Here is a 25,054-nt window from a genome sequence, read left to right as displayed (position 1 = left end):
TTTTATTATTTTACAGGTCAAATGCATTGACCTGTGGAATTACATGTATCCAAAACATTTAATTGGTTTTACATGATGTTTGAACATAGGTTGAGGTATAAAGCTTTCAATCAGCTTAAAAGGTCTTTGACCTGTCAGACAGAGCTCAGTTGCCTTGATATACTCAGCTCTTCTGTATCAGTACATCAATTGAAGGCGCACTGGTTAAACACTATGGGGAAGATTTAATAAAAGGCTATAACGCCTTTTTTAGGCTCAGGTGGGCCTGATTGGAGTAAAAATATTTGCAAATGGTCTATTTGTGTATATTTTATTCGCATCAGGCCCATCTGCACCTCCTGTGATAGTGGAGCGAGGAGGGGGCATTACGGGGGGTTAGGCAGCTGAGTGCACCGCATTTATTATTTTGCCGGAGGAAAAAATACAGTGAAACCTACACCAGCTCTGAGCTAGTCTAGATTTCAATTTATTTACATGAACAGGCTCCATGCGCACAGGAATAATGTAGAGGCCGGTTCTCAGTAAAAAAAAGGACACCAAAGTATTTCTTTGTATTATTTACATATTTTATTTTTTCAAAGGTCAAATGCATTCACCTGTGGTATTACATGTATCCAAAACACTTCATTGGTTTTACATGATGTATGAACATAGGTTGAGGTATAAAGGTTTCAGTCAGCTTAAAAGGTCAAAAACAGATTAGTTGCATAGATATACTCAGCTCTTCTAGATCAGTAAGTTTTTATTTACTCTCTAAATCCAGTTTTTGGAGAGACTGTTTAGTCCTCAGACTCCAGAATGAAGGTTGTAGGTTTAACATGAAAGTGGGTTGTGGTTCTGAGGACATATTAAGGTGCCGATTTATGTATTTTACAAGGTATGCAAGGCTTCATGAACTGAGTCTGTATTATACATTCATATTATACTCAGGGAAATATGCATTTTCAAATTGGAAGATAAAAAACACTAGATAGCCTTCAAAACAACAATGGTAGACAACAAAAATAGAACAATATATAAATGTGAACATACATACAATGGACATATTACAGACATAATAACTTATAAAAACAAAGTACTACAGAACCGACACTTGCACTTCACTCAACAAGAGCTGTGTTCAGCTCAGTACCAGCAGAGCGATGGCCGAGAAGATGACAAAGTTCCCGGATTTTGTCCACATAGAGGAGGCACTATTGAACAAATTGAATCCACCTCCAGTACTGTTGCCAGCTCCCCCACCGCCAGCTGTATCATTTGTACTTCTAACTGGAATCGACCCATGGCCATTCTCCAACACTGACCCATTCTGGCCATGGCCCATGTGATTTGAGTTGTAGCTATTGCCATTGCCATCTGTTCTACCATCATTGTTGCTTTCACCTGGGGGCAATGCATATGAGTTATAGCCATTGCCATTGATCGATCCATCATTATAACCCCCTGATGACATTCCATTGACGTTGCTGTTTGGTTGGCCATTGAACCCTGAGCCCCCATAGCCATTACTATTTGGATTTGAGTTATAAGAAGATCCACTGTTGGAAGGATTCCGTTCTGAGCTATAGGAAGAGCCACCATGATTTCCAAATGGATTCATCAGATTTGGATTATGCATAATATCACCCAATCCACTACCTAAATTGCTAATATTGAAGGCCCCAGTGTTACCCCCAGAAAATATGGATGGTATTTTGTTAATATTACTGTTGTTCCATGGAACACCCAGGTTCTTAAAATAGTCACTAAGAGATCCATTAAATATGGGATTTATATTATAGCCAGATGGACCTGAGCCATTATTTATAAGACCAGGGGGCAACAGACTTGAGAGAAACTTATTACCTTGAATCCATTCAGTGACATTTTTGCTGTTATTGCCATGGACAAATCCATTGAGTGTTGACAGAAAATTCTGGATATTATTGTAGTTATTAGAAGAAGCATTACTGTCATTCTTGGGCTCCATATTTGGATCATAGTTAAAGCCATTGGTCCATGCTGCTTCATCTAGCCAAGAACTAGTGTTAGAGTATGACTCATTGTTATTGGCCCCAGACAACACATGATTTAGATAGGATTCAATGCTATCCCATTGACCAACCAAGCTGCTGCTATTTCCATTGGTGGAGTTATTGTTATCAAACCATTCATTGACAAACCCAGCTCCGTTATCATAGGTTGAGGTATAATTACCTCCAGGGATATTGGCATACACCCCTGGCACTGACATATTAGGGTTAAAACTATTGCTATGGGTCGATTCATTGGACATCCCGCTACCATCACCAGTATAAGAGGTCGAGGAGTGATTACTTCCGGGGATGTTGCTGTACCCCACTGGTATTGGTATATTTTGACTGGTGTCATTGCTGTTAATAGGTTCATTGGTTAGCCTAGTACCATTACCAGAATTGGTGTAAGAAGTTGAGGAACCATCCCTTCCAGGAATATTAGCATATGCCCCTGGCACTGACATATTAGGACTTAAACTATTGTTATGGGTCCATTCATTGGACATCCCAGTACCATTACCAATATAAGAGGTTGAAGAATGATTGCTTCCAGGGATGTTGCTGTACCCCACAGGTATTGCCATATTGTGACTGGAGTCATTGTCGTAGCTGGTGTAAGAGGTTAAGGAACCATTTCTTCCAGGAATATTGGCATATGCCCCTGGCACTGACATATTAGAGCTATAATTATTAGTCCATTGATTAGGTACGCCAGTCTCATTACCAGTATAAGAAGTGGAGGAGTGGTTATTTCCAGGGAAGTTGTTGTACCCCCCAGGTATTGCCATATTGTGACTAGAGTCATTGCCATAGCTGGTGTAAGACGTGGAGGAACCATCCCTTGCAGGAATATTGGCATATGCCCCTGGCACTGACATATTAGAGCTATAATTATTAGTCCATTGATTAGGTACGCCAGTCTCATTACCAGTATAAGAAGTGGAGGAGTGGTTATTTCCAGGGAAGTTGTTGTACCCCACAGGTATTGCCATATTGTGACTAGAGTCATTGCCATAGCTGGTGTAAGACGTTGAGGAACCATCCCTTGCAGGAATATTGGCATATGCCCCTGGCACTGACATATTAGAGCTATAATTATTAGTCCATTGATTAGGTACGCCAGTCTCATTACCAGTATAAGAAGTGGAGGAATGGTTATTTCCAGGGATGTTGTTGTACCCCCCAGGTATTGCCATATTGTGAATAGAGTCATTGCTATTGGTCCATTCATTTGTCATCCCAGTTCCATTACTGGAGCTGCCATAGGAAGGTGAGGTGTGGTTACTTTCAGGGATATTGGTATATCCCACAGGCACTGCTAGATTGTAGTTAGAAGAATTATCGCTGCTGTTCCATCCATTGGTCATTCCGGTACTATTTCCTGAACCGGTGTAAGTAGTTGAGGATTCATTACTCCCGGGCATATTAGTGTGTCCACCATATGAAGAGGACCCAGAGGTGTCAGCACTAGAGGAGTTTCCACTTCCTGCATTGTAGTTTCCTGATGAGGAGATATAATTTCCAGAACCATTATTGTTAGCAATACCTGAATTATAACTATTAGTGCCATGTCCTGTAATGTGGTGCTTAATATCAGACTTATGGGTTGTGGTTGTCAAATACTGAATGCTGCCATTATTTCCTTGTCTATTTACATTGCTAGCAATATTCACTGTGTCGGATGAGTGGCCATTGGTCTTGTTATTGTTAGCTGGATTGTGAGCACTGTAGTCAGTCCCAGAATAACCACCAGAATGATAACTATTAGGAACCATGTTATCTGGTACCACTGTGGGAGAGCTGGATTGGTCACCCTTGCCGTCTTTGTCTGTATAAACTACATCAGTGAAGCCGGCACTCTCGTAGCTGTTAAAGTCATTGTTATTTGGGTTGTTCATATTATTGTCATGATATGAGTTGGGAACAATACTGCTGTCAACATAACTGGGGAAAACTGGAAAAGTTGGGGGCACGTCCGGGATGGAGTTATTGTTACTGTGATCTTGTGCTGATCCTCCTGGTGATAATACACTTAGATGGTTTTCCCCTGATGGATAATGAATAGGACTGGATACATTGTGACTAGAGGTGTTTCCACTTCCTGCAGTGTTGGTTCCCGATGAAGGGATATAATTTCCAGAAACATTTTTGCAATCAACGCCTGTGTTCTGAATATGAGTGCCATGTCCTGATATGTGCTGCTTAATATCAGACTCGTGTGTCTTTGATGTCGCAGGTGTCGGATGTTGAATGTTGGGGTTATTTCCTTGTACATTTACATTGCTACCAATATTCACTGTGTCAGCTGAGTGGCCACTGGTCTCATTGTTATTAGATGTTAATGTAAGATTTAAGTTGCAAGCACTGCTATTATTCGGAAATAAACCATTTGGTGCCACTGTGGGAGAATTGGATTGAACATTGTTCTCGTCTTCATCTGTTAAAACTATGTCAGTGAAGCCGGCACTCTCATAGCTACTCCAGTCATTATTACCAACAAGACCAGTATTATTGGATGGTATGCTATCCGGTACCACTGTGGGAGAATTGGATTGATCATTGTTCTCGTCTTGATCTGTTAAAACTATGTCAGTGAAGCCGGCACTCTCATAGCTACTCCAGTCATTATTACCACCAACTGAATCATAACTATTGGAAACTATGCTGCCTGGTACCACTGTGGGTGAACCAGATTGGCCATCATCCCCTTCATCGTCTGTGTAAACTACTTCTGTGAAGCCGACACTCTCATAGCTGTTTAAGTCATTATTGTTTGGGTAGTTCATATTGCTGTCAACATAACTGGGGAAATCTGGAAAAGTTGGAAGAGCATTTGGGAAGGAGTCACTGTCATAGCTAGGGGTGCCTGATACAGCTTCCCTGCCACCTGCTGAACCTCCAGATGATAATGTATTCAGATTGTTTTGCCCCGATGGACCGGACACATTGGGACTTCCTATCCAGTTACAAGCAGGACCACCACTAAAGGTGTTTCCACCTCCTCCAGCATTGTTTTCTGATGAGGACATATTTTTTCGAGAACAGTTAGTGTTAGCGTTACCTGTATTATAAAGATTGGTGCTGTATCCTGAAATTTGCTGATTAATTTCAGAATTGAAGGTCTTTGGTGTTGTAGGGTTGGAATTGGTATTATTTTTCTGGACAATAACATTGCTACCATTAGCCGAGTGATCACTTGTCTTATTTTTATTAGCTAACAAATTAGTACTTGGACTATATGCACTGTTATCACTTCCTAAGTTACCAACAGAATCGGGACTACTGGAAATGTCTGGTGTCACTGTAGGAGAACTGGATTGATCATTATTCTCTTCTATGATTTCGTAAACTATTTCTGTAAAGCCGACACTCTCATAACTAGTAAAGTCATTTTTACCAGAGGAATCATAACTGTTAGAGACTATGCTATCTGGTACAACTGTGGGAGAAGAGTATTGACCAACATCCATGTCCATATCAGTGTAGACTATGTCAGTGAAGCCAGCACTCTCATAGCTGTTAAAGTCATTATCATTTGGGTAGTTGATATTGCTGTCAACATAACTGGTGAAATCTGGAAAAGTTGGGTGTGCGTCCAAGATGGAGCTACTAGGGGTGCTTGATGCATTTTCTCCACCAGCACTAGAGGCATTTCCTGATGAAGGGATATAATTTCCAGAAACATTTTTGGAAGCAATATCTGTATGTCCTGAAATGTGCTGATTAATATATGAATTATGAGTCTTGGATGTTGTGGATGTGAAATTTTGAATGCCGCCATTACTGCTGCCAGTATTAATGGTGTCAGATGAGTTACCACTGGTCTCCTTGTTGTTCGCTAATATAATTATATCTGTATTATAAGCACTGTTATTACTCCCAGAATTACCAAGAGAGTCATAATTATTAGAAACTATATTATTTGAAGCCACTGTGGGAGTGCTGTATTGGTTAACCTTCCCGTTAGAACTGGTGAAATCTGGAAAAGTTGGGGGCACGTCTGGGATGGAGCTATCGTTACTGTCACTAGGCGTGCTTGATACATGTTCGCCACCTAGTGGTGATCCTCCTGGAACTGCACTGAAATTGTTTAAGTAATTATTAGGACTGGATACATTGTGACCTTCAGTCTCATTAAAGACACCAGGACTGTGAGCACTAGAGCTGTTTCCACTTCCTATCGTATTATTTCCTGCTATGGTGATATAATTTCCAGAAACATTTTTAGAAGTAATGCTTTGATTATGAATGTTAGTGCCATATCCTGAAGTTTGCTGATCTTTATCAGAATAATGGGTCCTTGGTGTTGTGGATGTCAAATGTTGAACGCTGCCATTGTGTTCTTGTCTATTTACATTGCTATCAGAATTCATCGAGTGACCGCTGGTCTCATTGTTAGCTGATAAAGTGATATTTGGGTTGTAAGCACTGCTATTATTTCCAGAATTACCAGCAGACCCATAATTATTAGACACTATGTTATTTGGTACCACTGTGGGAGAACTGGATTGATCCTTATTCTGGTCTACGTCTGCCAAAACTACATCGGTGAAGCCGACACTCTCATAGCTGTTAAAGTCATTATTATTTGGGTTGTTCATATTGTTGTCATAATATGAGTTAGGGAAAGTATTGTTGTCAACAAAGCTTTGGAGATCAGGAAATGTTGGGTGTGTGTCCGGGATCGAGTTGTCATCACTGAGATTGTCTTCCCCATATGAGTAACTAATGGAACTGGACAAAGTGTGACTTTCAATCTCAGCAAAGATACCATCATTGTCTGTACTGAGATCACCAGCTGAAAAGATATCACTGCCATACACTGAATTTGGGTTCTCTATTGATAAGTCGTTGACGTGATTAACTTGGGTTGTTGTTATACTTGGGTTATGTACCGAACCAGTGTTGCCATACTCATTATAGGAGTTAAATGGGTTGGGATTGCCACTGTTACTATTACCGTTCCATGAACCACCTTTGATGCCTTCATCATTGCTGTTTCCAGGAGACATATTGGGGCCATTAACTGCACTGAAAATATTAACATCCTCGCAATTGGTGTTATAACTTGGGGACCATGGGGACATGCTATCAGTTCCATACTTGTTATTAGCGTGATGTCCTGTTTTGATCGAGCTATCATAGTGTCTACCAGAAGAAGCGTCAGAAGAATGTTTGTTTTTGATACCTGTTCCCGGAGAAGCATTTCCTGTGGGCAAATAGTAGCCACTGGCTTTGAGACCACTTTCTGAGAATTGGCTGTTGCAGAGACTTCCATTGCAGCACTTGACAGTTGCGCTGCCCAACTTTTGTAACAAGGGAAGGACGGAGGAGTCACACATTGAAGGTGTAGCACAACCTTTGATGATGGTGGGTACAGGACGGTCACCTTCGAAAAAAAAAACACTTGACTCAATATCGAAACATGGCATAACTAACCATATATAACTAGGTATATAAAGTATTATATATCAGTTTACCTTTTATGCTTGTGCCTGCTACTTCTAAGCAAGTTGTCAGTTCTCCATAGCATTGGGCTTTTTCTACTTCTTCAGGCGCGCAACTTGCCCCACCAAGCGTATTGCAGCTGTAGCATTGTATTCCGTTGGGCTTCTTGTCCTCAACTTCAAAATCTACAAATAAAACATGATTTGTAAGCTCTTCAAGTGTAATTTTTGCCTTTGAAAGACCACTGGACCTATACCTCTGTTTTGTTCTGCTTGTTTTTGTTCTTGTTTTTTTACTATCTCTGAAAACACTTAAAAAGGTTGTCCGGGAAGAAAGCAAGAGATTTTGGTGGTTCCGACCTCCATACCCCCTGCCAATCTCCATACTGGCCCCTGGCTTCTTTGTTAAGAATAGAGCTGTGGGTAGGGCATATGACCTGCAACTCTCTTCATTCCTATGGAGCTGTTGGAGACAGCCAAGTAAGTGGGAAAAGTGCAAGCTAAGCTCTTTTCGGCAGCTCCATAGGAATGAATCGAGCTGGGGGTCACGTGCCGGACCTGCGTCTGTATTCATAACAAAACCTATGGATAGAGGAAAAGTAAAAAAATAAATTTCCAGGACAACCTCTTTAAGTCACCGTTTACTATTACACTCGTTTTACCCTATGTACAAAGTTTTCAACAATGTTAGTGATTGTGTAGAATATTAAAAACATATATAGCTGCCCACCACCTTTGATTTGAGACCATGTTAACTTCATGAAGGTTTGAGACCGATGGACTTAAGTCATCGATAGGCTTCACACTAAAGTCTGTTACTGCATTATTTTAATTGGCTTCAATGAAGTGCATTGAAGTCTATGGAATAACGGACGTCATTTGCCCACAGTGTATTAAATGACGGATGTCTTTTGAGGCGGATGTCAAATAAAGTTCATGACAATTATTTTTTCACTGTCTTTTCATTGTCTTTACTATTAAACTCAATTGACTTTTCCATTAAAGACACACCCAAACGGCAATTAGTTCACCTAAACTAGACACCTAAACGGGCAAGAAAAAACATGGTAACATAGCCATAAGCTGCCATTAAACCATGCCAGTGGTCTGTACTTGGGGGCTTGTCCGGGATGGGAAGTCGTCTCTGGAATGGATCATAAATGCTTCTTAAGAACTACTGAAATTCTGCAAACCATTTACTGTATATTCTATATTGGACTGTACCTGTGTTACTGTTGCAGTGGTTTCCGTTACAGCACTGGACAGACACGGAAGATGTTTGACTAGAGAAAACCAGGTCCTTAGTACAAGATGGAATGTCTCCACACCCTTTTACGTAGATATCCGCTATGTCACCTTTTTTGAGATAAAAAGAGACAATGAATTAAATTAAATAAAAATTTTCAAAAAATTTGATTTAGGAAAAAAAAATTTATGATTCTGTATGTTTTGTCTTGAAATTGCATTAAAATCAGTACCTATCATATTGGTCACCGCTTGCAGCTAAGTTCAGGAAGTAAATTCTGGTAGATCCTAATCACCAGAAAGATTTTACTAGATGGTCCCAAATATTTGAAATTAGTGATGAGCGAATACTGTTCGATCGAATAGATATTCGATCGAATAGTGAGATATTCGAATATTCGATATACTGAGATATTCGAATATTCGATATTCGTACGAATATCCCGCGAATATTTGATAAATATTCGATAAGCCTTCAAATCCCCCAGCTTCCGGTTTCACTCTCCAAAATGGTCAAATAGATGTTTTTCACTTATCGAACACTTGTTCCCATAGACTTTAACCCCTTAACGACATCGGGCGCACGTATACGCCCCCGCAGGGTGGGCTTTAATGCAAACGGGCGTATACTTACGCCCGATGTTTCCCCGATCGCTGTGTGTTCACACACAGCGGTCGGGGAAGATGGCCTGCTATAATGTATAGCAGGCCATCTCTGCTCGTCGGCACAGGGGTTGATTAACCCCTCCCGTGCCGACGATCGCTGCTATATGCTGATCAATACAGATCAGCATATAGCAGCTAAAGAAAACTTTCCGGGTCATCGGTGACCCGGTGACCCGGAAAGCAATGGCGATTGGTGCTGTCCGAGATAGCACCAATCGCCATTAGTGTACTGGGGAAAGATGGCGCCGATGCCACCCCCACGATCGCCGTGATAAGCCGGACAGTACCGGCCGGCCCATCATGGCGATCAAACTGTAAAAAAAACAGTTTTGTCGGATTCTGCACCCCTCAGCTAGGTAGCTGAGGGGTGCAGAACAGGTGTGTGTGGTGCAGGTGTACCATACTCACCTGATCTGGGAGTCCGGAGCGAAGATCTGCGGTCCGCGCCGTCCTCGCGTCTTCTTCGCTTCACTTCCGGGTTCGGTCGTCCAGCGTCGGAAATCTTCGGAAACGCTCGGGTCCTTGGCTTCGGCGGGTCTCAGCAATCTCCGGCAGCGTCGCTCTACTGCCCCCTAGTGGCTGATCAGTGAATATCATTCACTGATCAGTTGCTTTGGGTTAAAGAGATTTTTTTTTTTTTTCCCAATTTTTTTTTTCTTTTTTTGCGCTCTAACGCCGCTGAGTGCTGATCAGCATCGCACATAAGTGCGCCGCTGATCAGCAACTCCTCCTTTTTGGCGTAGGGGCATTTTTTCCCCCCTATATCCTACCGTCACTGTCTGCTGATAAGTGCCGCACATAAGTGCGGCATTTATCAGCAGCTCCTTTCTTGGCGAAGGGATATTTTTTCTTACTGTCAAAAAAACACGTAAAAAACACTACACTACACCACACTACATGGAATAAAGTTTTACACTACACTACACCACTACACATTTACATACCCCATATACTAATCCCCGTATAAAGATGGCCCCCAGGGTGTTTTCGGCGTCGGACGCATACGCTATTATTGCCTCTGACACCGAAACAGCCAGTGAGGATGAATGGGGGGATCCTTCTTTCCTCCATTCATCCTCATCATCCTCATCATCCAGTGACGTGTCTGGGGGTAGCGTAGCGTACGGTATGGCGTGAAATTCTACAAACTCTTTGAGTGTACCTCAGGGTACACTTACAGATCCAGGGTACGTGCACACTGAGGAATGGCGAAAGATAACCCTTTGTGCATTCCGCAGCTGGCACCCGCCGGTGGACTGATGGAGGCGCGCGTCTCCACCCGTGTTAAAGACTCCATTCTATGCACGGGCAGATTCCGTCGTCCGACCAAAGAATGAACACGTTCATTCTTTGGACAGAGGGCAGAATCCGCCAGTGCATATAATGGAGTGTGACACGAGCGTAGATGCGCTCCTCCATCAGTCCGCCAGCGCGTGCCAGCTGCGGAATGCACAAAGGGTTATCCTTCGCCATTCCGCAGTGTGCACTTACCCTTAGAGTGTATGAAGGAAGGGATACCCAAATCCAGCCCCCAGATGCCCCCCCCCCCATCCTCCGAGTTAGTGGGGAGATCGTCTGGGAACTGATCTTCCCACTGCTGGATAAAGGTTACCACCTGTACGGGTATAACTTTTATACCGGCACCCCCTCTTCCGGTCCGCTGCCCGAGCTACTGTAGCTTGCGGTACGATCCGAAAATATCAGAAGCAGTAATAAAGCCCTAATATTTAGCAGCCATGGAGCGGACCCAGCGCTTTTGGATATGAAGGACCCCGTATCGCACCAGGGCAACATTTTCCAGGTGACGTCCCCCACACTGGAGAAAGGGAGACCCCAGAAGAAGTGCAGAGTGTGGCGTAACACCGGGATCAGGAAGGACACCATTTTCCAGTGTGACACCTGTCCTGATCCCCCCGGCCTCTGCATACTGGATCGCTTCAAGGCGCACCACACGTCATCGAGTTCTACATTATCTAAATTCTGTCCCTTATTCCTATTTCAGGGGTCACGTTGATCCAGGGACTATTCTAATTGCCATTATGGAGTCAGGAAGGAATTTTTCCCCTGTGATGAGGCTACTGTCGTCTGCCTCACGAGGGTTTTTTGCCTTCCTCTGGATCAACACAGGTTGAATTTGATGGACACCTGTCATGTTCAACCTTATAAACTAATAATTGGCCTAATACCCCCAAATAAATTAATAATTGTCCCTTTTCCCCAGCTAAATAGGTATGGCCGCCATTCCCATTAGAGGATACCATGATGCAATTACAAAGCCTCTGTGCGGCCAGGACAGTAGAAACTCCCCACAAGTGACCCCATTCTTGAAACTACACCCCATAAGGAATCTAACGAGGGGGGCAGTGGGGATATGGCCCCCTGGTGAAAAGTGGGGTCCATATGCTCACTGTACCCCCTTGTTGGATTCCTTATGGGGTGTAGTTTCCATAATGGAGTCACTTGTGGGGGGTTTCTACTGTCCTGGCAGAACAGGAGCTTTGTAAATGCGACATGGCCTCCATCCTCCATTCCAGCCTCCAAATGGCGCTCTGTCCCTTTGGTGGCTTGCCCTGTGCCCATATGGCACATTATGTCCACATGTGGGGTATTTTCGTACTGAGGGGAAATTTCCCTACACGCTTTGTGTTCACTTTCTATTTTAACCCCTTGTGGAAAAGGAAATAATCAAGTTTAGACCAACATTTAGTGTAAAAAATGTTTAATTTTTACACTAAATCATTGATCTTGTCTTGATTTTTTCATTTTCACAAGGGGTTAAAAGATAAAAAAAACACTAAATGTGTAGAGTACGGAAATACCCCACATGTGGACATAAAGTGCCATGCGGGTGCAGGGTAAGCCTCCAAAGGGAAGGAGCGCCATTTGGCTTTTTGAGGCTGGATTTGGCAGGAATGGACTTCGAGGGGCCATGTTGCATTTAAAAGGCCCCTGTGTTGCCAAGACAGTTGAACCCCCCACAAGTGACCCCATTATGGAAACTACACCCCTCAGGGAATGTAACAAGGGGTGTAGTGAGCATATGGACCCCACTGGTGACGGGCACAAATGTGGAACAATATGGCCTGAAAATGAAATATTACATTTTTTACACTATAATGTTGGTTTAGCCTTAAATTTTTCATTTTCACAAGGGGTTAAAAGAGAAGAAAACACACAAAATGTGTAGAGCAATTCCCCCTGAGTCCGTTAATACCCCACATGTGGACATAAAGCGCCATGTGGGTGCAGGGCAGGCCTCCGAAGGGAAAGAGCGCCATTTGGATTTTGCAGGCTGGATGTGGCCAGAATGGATGATGAACGCCATGTCGCATTTACAGAGCCCTCGTGCTGCCAAAACACTGGAAACCCCCCACAAGTGACCCCATTCTGGAAACTACACCCCTCAAGGAATCTAACAAGGGGTGCAGTGAGGATATGGACCCCTTAATGACGGCCACATTTGTGCCGTGAAAGTGAAAAAATGAAATTTTTCCCTTTCACGTCACATTGTTCCACATTTGTGCCCGTCACTAGTGGGGTCCATATGCTCACTGCACCCTTTTGTTAGATTCCTTGAGGGGTGTAGTTTCCAGAATGGGGTCACTTGTGGGGGGTTTCCAGTGTTTTGGCAGCACGAGGGCTCTGTAAATGCGACATGACCCTTGAAATCCATTCCAGTAAAATCCAGCTTGCAAAGGCCAATTGGCGCTCCTTTCCTTTGGAGGCCCGTCCTGCGCCCACTTGGCACTTTATGTCCACATGTGGGGTATTTCTGTACTCGGGAGAAACTGCGCTACATGTTTGGTGTTTTTTTTATCCCCTTGTAAAAATGAAAAATGAAGGCTAGAACAACATTTTAGTGTAAAAAATAGAATTTTTCCTTTTTTACACCACATTGTTCTGAAAATCTGTGAAGCACCTGTGGGGTCCAGATGCTCACCACAACCCTTGTTACATTCCTTGAGGGGTGCAGTTTTCTAAATGGTGTCACTTTAGGGGTGTTTTTTAGGTTTTGGCACCCCAGAGCCTCTGCCAACCTGAAGTGGTACGGTCAAAAATGACCAAATATAACAGAGGCGTTGAAATTCACTAGGCGCTCCCTTATATCTGAGGCTTGTGTTGCGTCAAATAGCACAATAGGGCCACATATGGGGTATTTCTATAAACTGCAGAAATGGGGCAATAAATATTGGGGTGCATTTCTCTGGTAATAGGTTTATCATTATGAAAGATATTGGATTACAATAAAATCTCTGCACAGAAAATAAAAATTTTCAAATTTCTTACACACTTCGCTTTTATTTTTGTGACTCCCCTAAAGAGTTAAAAAAACTTTCTGGATGTGCATTTGCAGAGTTTGGGGGGTTCAGTTTCTGAAATGGGGTGCTTTGTGGAGCTTTCTAACATACAGGCCCCTCAAATACACTTTGAACCTGAACAGGTCCCTAAAAATATCTGATTTTGAAATTTTGCAAAAAATTTGGAAAATTGCCGCTAATGTTTTAAGCTTCCTATTGTCTAAAAAAAATTAAATATAGTTTAATAAATGCCGCTAACATAAAGTAGACATGTTGCTAATGCTATTTAATATATAATTTATGTGGCATAACCATTTTCTGTATAAGCAGAAAGGTTTCAAAGTTGGAAAAATGCATTTTTTCACAATTTTTCACGTTATTTTGGTGTTTTTCATAAAGATTCGTTATGAGTATCGACTCCAATTTACCAGAAATGTGAAGTACAATATGTCACTAGAAAACAATCTCAGAATCAGCCGGATAGGTAAAAGCATCCCGAAGTTATTAATGAATAAAGTGACACTGGTCATATTCATAAAATTTGTCTCTGTCCTTAAGGCCATTTCAGGCTCTGTCCTTAAGGGGTTAATGGGATCGAATATTCGATCGAATATTCGAATATTCGCGGGATATTCGTACGAATATCGAATATTCGAATATCTTACTATTCGCTCATCACTATTTGAAATCCCCGAGACTATGTTCACACATTGTCATTTTGCAGCCGTTTTTTTTTTTGAAAGCCAAAGAAAGCCATATTTTGATAATAACGGCCACAAATAATGATCGCGATGGCTGTCTTTTGCCATCAAAATGACCGCTGTCCAAAAAGATGGCCTCAAAAATTTGAACATAGCCTGGGAGTGTTAAGGTTAATCCAACACATTCCAACAGTGCCTCTTTACATGACCCTGTGAGTGGTGGGGTGTCGAGTCTCCGCAGTTGGCAGCGGTGGATGTAGACGAAACCTTGACAGGCGCTGGTTGACAGTAGATATGGGACAAAGTCCAAAACAGGTACTACTAAAAACACATTTATTTGTCTCAAGGGACTTTGACCTTGAGACAAATAAATGTGTTTTTAGTAGCACCTGCTTTGGACTTTGTCCCATATCGGCTGCCAACTGCGGGGACTCAACACCCCACCACTTTGCATCTCATGTTGGGACCCAGTGGCTTAGGATTCCAGCAACCTAGAAACCTGTGGCTGCTCCGACCTCCATCATTCTCTTCACTGAGAGCATTTGCAGATGTTGTACAACATCATAAGGTCAGCAAATAAAATTGCCTTTGTTTTCACCACCTTTCTCCCGGATTTCACCCTATGGTGCCTGCATCTCTCTTTTAGCTTTCCTGACTAGCTTTGACTGACTATATACATATCATATACAACCATTCTCATCTCTTTTTACTTACCAAAGGAACCTAAGACTTTCATGTCAAAACAACGGTTCTGCTCTCCCATGCACTTCATTGGCTTCATTGTCCCACTGTTGCAGCTGGCACCAGGAGATGTACACGAGTAACAATAGAGATCATTTAAATTGCTTTTGGGATCTGAAAATAGGTACACAATATTTTAGAGAAAAGCAAAAATGAACCAACTTACATTCAAATTACCAAGTTATCTTATGTCACCAAGTATAACTAGATCAGCTCTTGTAGATCTTGTGGATTTGATCAAAATTGGTCAAATAGTTTAGATCTGTGTCTACCAGTATGACCATTATGAGTATCATACAGATGGCTGTCATGGAATCTGACAAATTCCTGGGGGCCATCTAATTGCCGACCACCTCGTCGGAAACCTAAACTCATGTAAGACATGGCTCATAGTCATGCTAATAAGTAGACAAGTACATTCGGTTTTGAGATTGTTTACTATATAAGAATCTAGAAGAAGCTTGAAAAACAATGGTTTCCTTTATTGATCCATCAACCATTGCGTCAAGTATGATCTCTAAAATTTTGAGTCTTCACCCAAATCAGGCAAGTATCCTGATGGGTTCTACTGCGTCTATTATACCAAATATAACCCTAATCTTGCCCATAATGTGACCCAGTAGCCAGTGGAGAATGGTCAACTTTCATGGTGACTTTGAGGACCAAGCCCACCTTAAGTTGTCTTCTGTGACAATACAAGTTATTGGCCCCAATAGATGCAAAGAAAATGATCCGAATATGTGCCACTACTGTACCTGAGACGTCATGTGTGTTGCACAGATCTGAGTTGCACACCTCCTGCTGCAGGGATAGGATGGTCATCTCATTTGGGGATATTGATAGTTTCTTGGAAGGTGTTGTTGAGTTGATACAACCCTTGAAAACTTTCCTCACCTTACATGGAACTTCATAAAAAGAAGAAAATGTTAATTCACTTATCCGCAGCAACACTAGAAATGTGGTCGACAAAGGGGGCGTATCCCCGAAACGGCCGTCCCAGGACGCGAACACACCTGAACCCTTCCCCTCCCCACAACTTGTGGATGCAATAAAGTCGCTAAGCTGAAGTACGGGTGAGTGCTACTACGTGTTTCTATTCCCGAACACTAGAAATGTACTCTTAGTATATAACCGACCAAGGGATGACTATGGCCATAGAAAGAAAAGCCTTTACAGACCAGCAATTCCATATTCTATAAAAACTAGGGTGACCTGGCTGGTTGAAGCCTTAGGGCTACTGTAATGTTTCAAGATCCAGAGCAATGACCTTGAACCAGTGCCACCTGTCAGGACTCTTCTACTCGAATCTGACTCTACTACCTGGCTACAGCACTAGCCTCACCTCCACCCTACCACCCATATCAGCACTAGCCTCACCTCCACCCTACCACCCATATCAGCACTAGCCTCACCTCCACCCTACCACCCATGTCAGCACTAGCCTCACCTATTTCTGTATCTCATGTGCTTTGAACCAGGGTTGACAGACTACAGGGCCATTACTGGAAAAACACCTGAACCCACATACTGGAGCAGAATAAAGGGTGAAAACCTAGAGAGTATGTAACCTCTATCTCCAAGTTTGGGCCCAAGTCCAACCAGTTAGGTAGCACAGTAGAACTATACTCATTGGGGCATAACAGCTAGAACAATAATACAATGATAAGCAAGGACTTACAGGAGTCTATGTACAGGGCTGAGGTGGAGCACATGTCACCATCTCCAAGACATGTCACTTCGGTCGGAGTGCACTCTTTGCCATTACCTACGCATGTGTGACACTTCAAGGAGTAAGCTAAAAAATACAAAAACAGAAAATGCTTTAGAAGTTTGGCCCATAAAGTTACAGCATTTTGTCTATAATTGTCAATTTTGTGTGCCATATTAGGTGGTGTTTTTTTTCCCCAATATATTTTACAATTTTTGTTGAAATTTTCCTTTTTGTCATAACCGCTATACAGTAGTTGGCATTTGAACTGCATCAATGCCTGGAAAGTAGGGGTCACACTCTTCATCCATCCACCCAACCTAATTCACAAATTCCACAATGATTTACTTACTTACAGTCCAGGGCTAAGTTACAGCTTCTACATTACACCCTCAAAGGTTAAAGCGCCAATTGTCAATCCAATCCTCACCAGCACTGGTACCTCATTGTTCCAGGTACTGGTTTCATCCCAGTTCAAAGACAAATATCAATGATGTTTCCTGACATGTCCAAACATTGGTTTATATAGGGGTCCCCCTAAATGTATTTAAGTATTTTTGTTCAAAAACTCCTTTGTTGAAGTAAAATCTGGGTTTGGAAATGTGTGTAGTGGGGTATTTTACATTTTATATATATATATATATATATATATATATAATTTTTTTTTTTTTTTTTTAGTTATAGGCCATGTCCACCATATCCACCGTATAACACATGCTGTATATAGAACATTCTGCTCACTCCAGAAGGGCAGTGACATGTTTCCCTTGTAAGGCCTGTTTATACAGAACACATACATTCTGAAGATATATATATAATTAGGAGGTAATTTATCATGATCTTCCTGTTATTCTTGTCTAGTAGGTGAAATCTCAGGGAGTTACTTTCATTGCACAGAGTGTGTTATGTAATAGAACAGTGTTCGTCAGTCTTTGTTGGCAATCGGTGGTGGATCTTATCTGTAGAGTACTTTGAGTACATTCGGGGTTTGTCCAAACCAGAACTCTCTGCATTTAATTACCGGTGGCTGAAGAAGTTGGATGAATCCTTAAGGCTGCCTGAAAAACATGGATACAGCCATAGGTCATAGACTGTATCCATGTTTTCCGGGGATCCCTGGGGTTGCAAGAAACTTTTTCAGCCAGCGGTAGTGCTGAGAGTTTGGGTTTGGACGAACCCGAACATACTCGAGGTTCGCTCATCTCTAGTGAGGTGTAATACTCCATATTACCTTTAGTGACTGCTGCCACTTATTCACACCCCTTGCAGAAGTAAACCGATCACATGGCCAGCTTAATTTTAAAATGAGAATAAATTGAGGAGATGGCCCATTGGGAGTCCACTTATCCAAGAATTTTAGGTGTCACCACAGTTATCCATAACATCCTATTCCACCTGTTAAAATGAAAAGGAACTCAGGTAGCTTAGATATAGGGGCTGTTAGCTGAACTCTTTACATTGTAGAGCCACTTTAATAATTTCTGTGACTAATGTTACGGTCGCGGCGGCGTCCCGGGCTTTGGGCCGCCGCCGTTTCACTCAGTGTTGCTCCCCTCTGTCCGTGGGCACCGGAGGCCATGTGTGGGGGTCCGGTGCCGCAGTCTCTTTGGCCCCTTTTGGCGCCTTACCCTGCCATGCGCCCGTCTCCTCCTACACTGGCGCGTCCCCTCCTCCTAGGGCGTGCGTGCGCCAGCTTTCTGTCATTTAATTGGACAGTTGCACCAATCACTTCCCCTATAAATAGCACATCTGTCCTGACCTTCCCTGTTGGATCCTCTGCATGCTTCCCTTAGTGTGTGGCTACAGCTCCCGTTGTTCCTGCCCATTGTTACTGCCCGTGCTTTCAGCCCGTGTCTCTGCTGTTTGTACTTCCAGCTGTGAGCCCTGTTGCTGTCCTGCTGTCTACCTACGTGTCTCTAGCTGAGCCTCGCCTGCCACCATTAGCAAGCCTAGCCAGGGGTAGGTACATGGGGGTCGCCTGCCGCAGTAAGTCCAAGGCACTGGTGAAGACCAGCGGCCCCTTAGACTCCACTCCCTGGTGCAGCTACACCATTGCTAGCAGGGACTCAGCGGATCCACAACTCCTGTCGTTACAACTAACAGCTCGCCCAAGATGGCAGCCCCCCATAACAATGTAAAAAATAAAATAAAATTCAGAAAATAGAAACGGGTAAGTAAAAAAAAAACTTGTTCCTGTATCTGGATATAATCAGTAAAACAAAATCTAGGTGATACATGAACTTTAAAACTTTAATTATGTCAATTTTTTTTATTTATTTTACTATCTATATTTTGAAGTAACCCTGAATCTTGCAATCATTGTTTTAATTATGACCACCAAGCCTGAAACTAAGCTGATACTTCCTGTTCTGCTGTGATGATAAGGAGGAGGCAGCCTCCCCTTTTCTGTAAATGACCTCTGAAAAGGTCACAGAGTATGTACAGTAATGTTTCTCATTCATGGAAATGGGGCATTAACAACTCAGGCAACATGGCAGTCCCCATAATAATGTACTAAAAATAAAATTTAAAAAATATATATACAATCAGAAAATAGAAATTGATTAAAAAAAGAAAATTTTTCAGTACCTGGATCTAGTATATCTAGGTGATGCATTAAGAGGGAACCTGTCATGTTAAACATGGTGTCTGACCTGCATGATGTTATTGAGCACAAAGATCTGAGCAGGTTGATAAATATAGATTCATTTTATGCTCTTTTATTCCTTTACGTCCCTGCTCTTTTAATGCTTAGTTCAATTGGCAGCTCAAGTCAGTGTGAATACAGAGGCAGCTGTCAGTTATTAAGAAGGACCGCCCACTGGACTCCAATACTTAGCAAGGATTTAAAGGGATGTTATATATCATATTGAATATTTTCCCCATAAAACTATATACAGGGTGGTCCAAAAGTAGGTGGACAGTATGTGTAATAGAATTATGAAGGGGGAGATTTATCAAACATGGTGTAAAGTGAAACTGGCTCAGTTGCCCCTAGCAACCAATCAGATTCCATCTTTCATTGCTTACAGACTCTGGAAAATGAAAGGTGGAATCTGATTGGTTGCTAGGGGCAACTGAGCCAGTTCCACTTTACCCCATGTTTGATAAATCTCCCCCTTCATAACCCAATTACACATGCTGTCCACCTACTTTTGGACCACCCTGTATCAATCTGTTTGGCTCTTTCTGCTCCATAATATACTGTCTACAATTAGGATGGCATGAACAATGGGGAAGGTTCTAGCAACTTGATCCAGTGATCCAAGTGATTTCACAGGCTCCGCACCCTACCGTAATAGAATATTCGCCTGGAAGTAATCGGGATGTAAAAACTGGACAATTCCTTTAACTCCTTAACGACATATGACATACATTTACACCATCTCGTTGTTAGGGGAGTTCAGAGTAGAGGACCCTGCCCGCAAGGGCTTACAATCTATATGATTGTATATTCTATTGATCTGGTCTGCAGCAGACCAGACGAATAGAGCACCGATCTCATTGATCAGTGCTGTATAAAGCATACTACACTGATCTCTATGAGAGATCAGTGTAGTTATATTAGAAATTGTAATTTCTGTATAAGTTTAAAAAAATATATATTTTTTTATTTATAAAAAATCCCCTCCCCTAATAAAAGTCTGATTTGGTATCGGCACGTGCGTAATCGTCGAACTATTAAATGATCTCATTCCTGTTCAAGCAAGGTAAACGGCGTTAGTGCAAAAACCTGCAAAAGTGCAAAATTGCGCATTTTTGGTCGCATCAAATCCAGAAAAATCGTATTAAAAAGCAATCAAAAAGTCACATATATGTCCATCAAGGTACCGATAGAAAGTACAGATCACAACGCAAAAAATGACACTGCAACCAGCCCCATAGACCAAAGGATAAAAGTGCTATAAGGATAAGGATGGGAACAGAGCGATTTTAAAGGAACGTTTATTTTCTGTAAATGTTTTATTATTTTAAAAGCCGTCAAATAAAATAAAAATTATGCAAGTTACATATCGCTTTAACCCTTTGAGGACCAGGCCCAAAATGACCCAGTGGACCGCGCAAATTTTGATCTTAGTGTTTCCGTTTTTCCCTCCTCCCCTTCTAAGAGCTCTAGCACTCTCAGTTTTCTATCTACAAGCCATGTAAGTGCTTGTTTTTTACAGGAATAGTTGTACTTTGTAATGGCGTCATTCATTTTACCATAACATGTATGATGGAATCCCAAATATATTATTTATGAAGCCATAAATTGGTGAAATCGCAAAAAAGAATGCAATATGGTAACGTTTGGGGGGTTCCTGTGTCTACGTAATGCACTATAGGGTAACAGCGACATGATACCATTATTCTATAGGTCAGTCCGAACACAACCATATGCAGGTTACACAGATTCTCTAATGTTATAGATTTTTTTTTTTATGAAATCCGTTTTTTTGCCAATTAAATATTAATAAAATGGGCCTATTGTGACGCTTATAACGGTTTTATTTTTTCACCTATGGGGCTGTATGGGGTGTCATTTTTTCCGCCATGATCTCTACTTTTTATTAATACCATATTTGTGAAGATCGGACGTTTTGATCACTTTTTATTGATTTTTTTTAATATATAATGTAACATAAAATCGGTAATCTGCGCACTTTTTCCCCTCTTTTCGTGTACGCCGTTTACCGGTCGCAATGACGCTTGTTATATTTTAATAGATCGGACAATTACGCACGCTACGGTATATTATATGTTTATCTATTTATTCATTTTTATATGTTTTATTTATATAATGGGAAAGGGGGGTGATTTAGACTTTTATTGGGGGAGGGGTTTTGGGGTAGTGTGTTAGTGTTTTGAACTTTTTTTTTTTTACACATTTGAAGTCCCTTTGGGGGACTTTTACATTCACTAGTTTGATTTTTACACTGATGAATGCTATGCCATAGACATAGCATTGATCAGTGTTATCGGCGCTCTGCTAATTGAGCCTGCCTGTGCAGGCTCAGTGCAGCAGAGCGCCGATCGGACCGCATGGAGGCAGGTGAGAGACCTCCTGCAGTCCGTTTTACCGATCGGGACCCCCGCAGTCACACTGCGGGGGTCCCGATCGGTAAGTGACAGGGGACTCCCCCTGTCACTTACACTTAAACGCTGCGGCGTTTAAGGGGTTAATGACACGCGGCAGCGCGATCGCTGCAGCGTGTCATTACCGGTGAGGTCCCGGCTGCTCACTGCAGCCGGCCCCCACCTCCTATGAAGCGGAGCGGAGCGCGCTTCATAGCGGGAATAACACCCATGACGTAAGGTTACGTCATGGGTCGTCTGGGGACAGACTTCCATGACGTAACCCTACGTCCAGGGTCGTCTAGGGGTTAATCGTACCAACTAAAGAAACATATATAACATGTCAGTTTTACCATACGACAGCGTAAAAACAAATCCCTACAAATAAAAAGAATTGCATTTTTTTTTTTATTTCACCGCGCATATAATTTTTTTCTGGATTCGCAGCATATTTTATGCAAAAATTAAGTCTGCCATTGCAAAGTAAAATGAGTGGCGCAAAAAATAAGGTCTCATGTGGGTCTGTAGGGAAGGGCTATGGCCTTTTAAACACAAGGAGGAAAAAAACGAAAACGCAAAAATGAAAATTGCCTCCGTCCTTAAGGGGTTAATTACCATCCTACAAGATTGATATTGATATGTATTGTAAATGACTCCAAACCCAATCATCAATTATACTAGAGACTAGTTTCTCTGTCCAAGGTGTGGTGGTTGTGTTATCGCACACCTGCCGCTCGTATACACTACACCCAGCCCGGACCGCCGCTATTAATAACAGTGATTACATCTCACATGATCAGCACTTTCTCTTGCTTCATTGAGTAATTCAGGAATGGAGATGATCTCTCTTAGTTTATGATGTCTCCCACCCTCTTCCCGCTCACTCATACACCCAGAGGTTTCTCACCCGCGCCCAGCACAGCTGACTTCATTAAATCTTAGATACATATGTAAATATCATTGTACTTGGATCATTACCATGTATATTCTCATCCTGCCCAAACCACAAGCAATAATGTATACAGATGATTAGCATCTCTATGATTCACATCTATCTGGATGCAGAAAGCAGCAGAATGAGGCCCAATATCTCAAATCTGACACTCTAGAAGTTATAACACAATTAAAGAAGTAGTTCAGAGAATATTTTTTAATCGCCTGATTTCATGTTCTACAGATTTGTAAATTGCTTCTATTTAAAATAAAATCTCAAGTCTTCCAGTATTTATCAGCTGCTGTATGTCCTGCAGGAAGTGGTGTATTCTCCAGTCTGACACAAAGCTCTCTGCTGCCACCTCTGTCCATGTCAGGAACTGTCCGGAGCAGGAGAGGTTTTCCATGAGGATTTGCTACTGTTCCTGACATGGACAGAGGTGGCAGCAGAGAGCACTGTGTCAGACTAGAAAGAATACACCACTTACTGCAGGATATACAGCAGCTGATAAGTACTGGAAGATTTTTTTTTTTTTTTTTTTTTCTAATATACAAACCTGTAAAACTTTCTGAAACCAGTTGTATATATATATATATATATATATATATATTTATTTATTTATTTATTTATTTATAAATTCCGAACCCCTTTATCTATTGCATGGTATAATTTTTCTTTTCTATTGATTTCAAGCAAAGCCTAACAGAGAAAAACTCCACATAGTCCCTTACAAAGGTATTGGGGCCCCTTACAAGTCTTTGGAGTCCACCTTACAACTTCATTCCTCTGTGGAGGTTGTATGGAACCATAATTCCCCATGAGGATTAGAAAGCTCTAACAACACCTATTGATTGATATATTCAGTCCTGCTACATTTTTACAATAGGAAAAGGCAGAAGGGTTGGGTCTGAATGGGTTCAGTCACCACTGGGCGTCATGTAATGGTGCACACACAGTCAAAGGATCAATAGCAATCTGAGTGCTCAAGATCAAGACCCTCGGGGGTTGTCCCATTTCTCTGCAGAGCAGTGACAACCAATCAGTTTCTAATAAACATTTTGCAAGATAATTTTACTTTCAGATAAATTGAGAATATTATTTTTTGTTTTTGAACAGCCCCATTTTCTAGTAAAAAATTTGGAGACCCTGAGACTGGATTTGGTTGCATAATAACTTAGGACCAGTGGATGTAGCAGTGCTAAGTTTGTTCTTTGGTGTTATGATACGTTTTTAAAAAATTGCTTAAAAGTTTGCAATTTTTACATAGGACTGCAGGTAAATCTACTTGGTAATCTTTCCATAATACACACTAATAAGGCAGCCACAAACAGGCTTGACTCTGCAATAGTTGTGTATGATGGATACGAACGATACTATAAACTTGCTTCTAGTTCACCATGATAACAATGGTTGCAATTCTTCACATAAAGCGTAGTCAATATTTGCATTACAATAACAAGTGCAACAAGTAACTTATATGAACATTTGAAAATCATCTGATAATCTGGAATCAGGTCCCTTCAATTCTGGATTAAAGGAATTGTTTACTGTCTATATTTCTTTAACATACAATACTGTTAATCTTCTTGGCATATTGAATAATAATAAATCTTACCTGGAACGAGCAAAACCACAAGGCAGCATAGAAGCAGGGACCTCCCCATGATGTGCGCACCCATCTGTAGTGCTCCCCCTTGTGCCTCGTCCCAGGGCATGGCATGGAGTATATATACCTGTACCATTATCCTGCATCACCCATCAGAAACGCCCGGGAACCTCCCCTCCCTGCATCCATGGGGATGAGTAACATATGTGAAAACTATCCAAAGCAATAATTATCATGTTGTACCGAGAGAGAGAGAGAACGATAATCAGCCTGGAGATCACTGCTGCAAAAAGCCCCAAAGCAAAGTGCATCATCTCCTCCTGAAGAAGGATGAGACCTGAGATCAAAGAATAGGAAGTTTCCATGAAGTGACCTGAAGTATTCCCATTGTGATCAATTATTAGAGATTATTTTAGTGACTCAAATACCGTTTACCGGGCTGACAGTGAGTGAAGTTGGGTCTTCTTCCTATCTCAATTTCCTATTCCCCTTCAGAGGACACAGGATAATAAATTGATTGGTGGTGGGGGGTTGGGTGGCAACTGATGGGATCTACAGAAAGTATTCAGACTCTTAAAATTTTTCATTGTCTCTTTGCAGTCATTTGATAAGTTCAAAAAAGTTAAATTTTTTGCTCA

The 25,054-nt window shown here is 41.8% G+C and overlaps 1 protein-coding gene across 1 annotated transcript; it reads right to left on the bottom strand.

The window, feature by feature from the left end:
* Nucleotides 1-544: 544 nt before the first annotated feature.
* On the bottom strand, nt 545-24,501 carry LOC138769269 (putative uncharacterized protein DDB_G0282133). The gene is made up of 7 exons (XM_069947627.1): nt 24,426-24,501; nt 16,792-16,908; nt 15,869-16,018; nt 15,087-15,227; nt 8,687-8,818; nt 7,496-7,648; nt 545-7,404 (listed from the first exon to the last, which is right to left on the bottom strand). The coding sequence occupies exons 1-7, from the start codon at nt 24,487-24,489 to the stop codon at nt 1,121-1,123; spliced, it is 7,041 nt and encodes a 2,346-aa protein (XP_069803728.1). The 5' UTR covers nt 24,490-24,501; the 3' UTR covers nt 545-1,120.
* Nucleotides 24,502-25,054: the final 553 nt, after the last annotated feature.

Source organism: Dendropsophus ebraccatus, chromosome 12 (genome assembly GCF_027789765.1).
Source record: "Dendropsophus ebraccatus isolate aDenEbr1 chromosome 12, aDenEbr1.pat, whole genome shotgun sequence".
NCBI lineage: Eukaryota > Metazoa > Chordata > Amphibia > Anura > Hylidae > Dendropsophus > Dendropsophus ebraccatus.
This window is presented reverse-complemented; position numbering and strand designations above follow the sequence as displayed.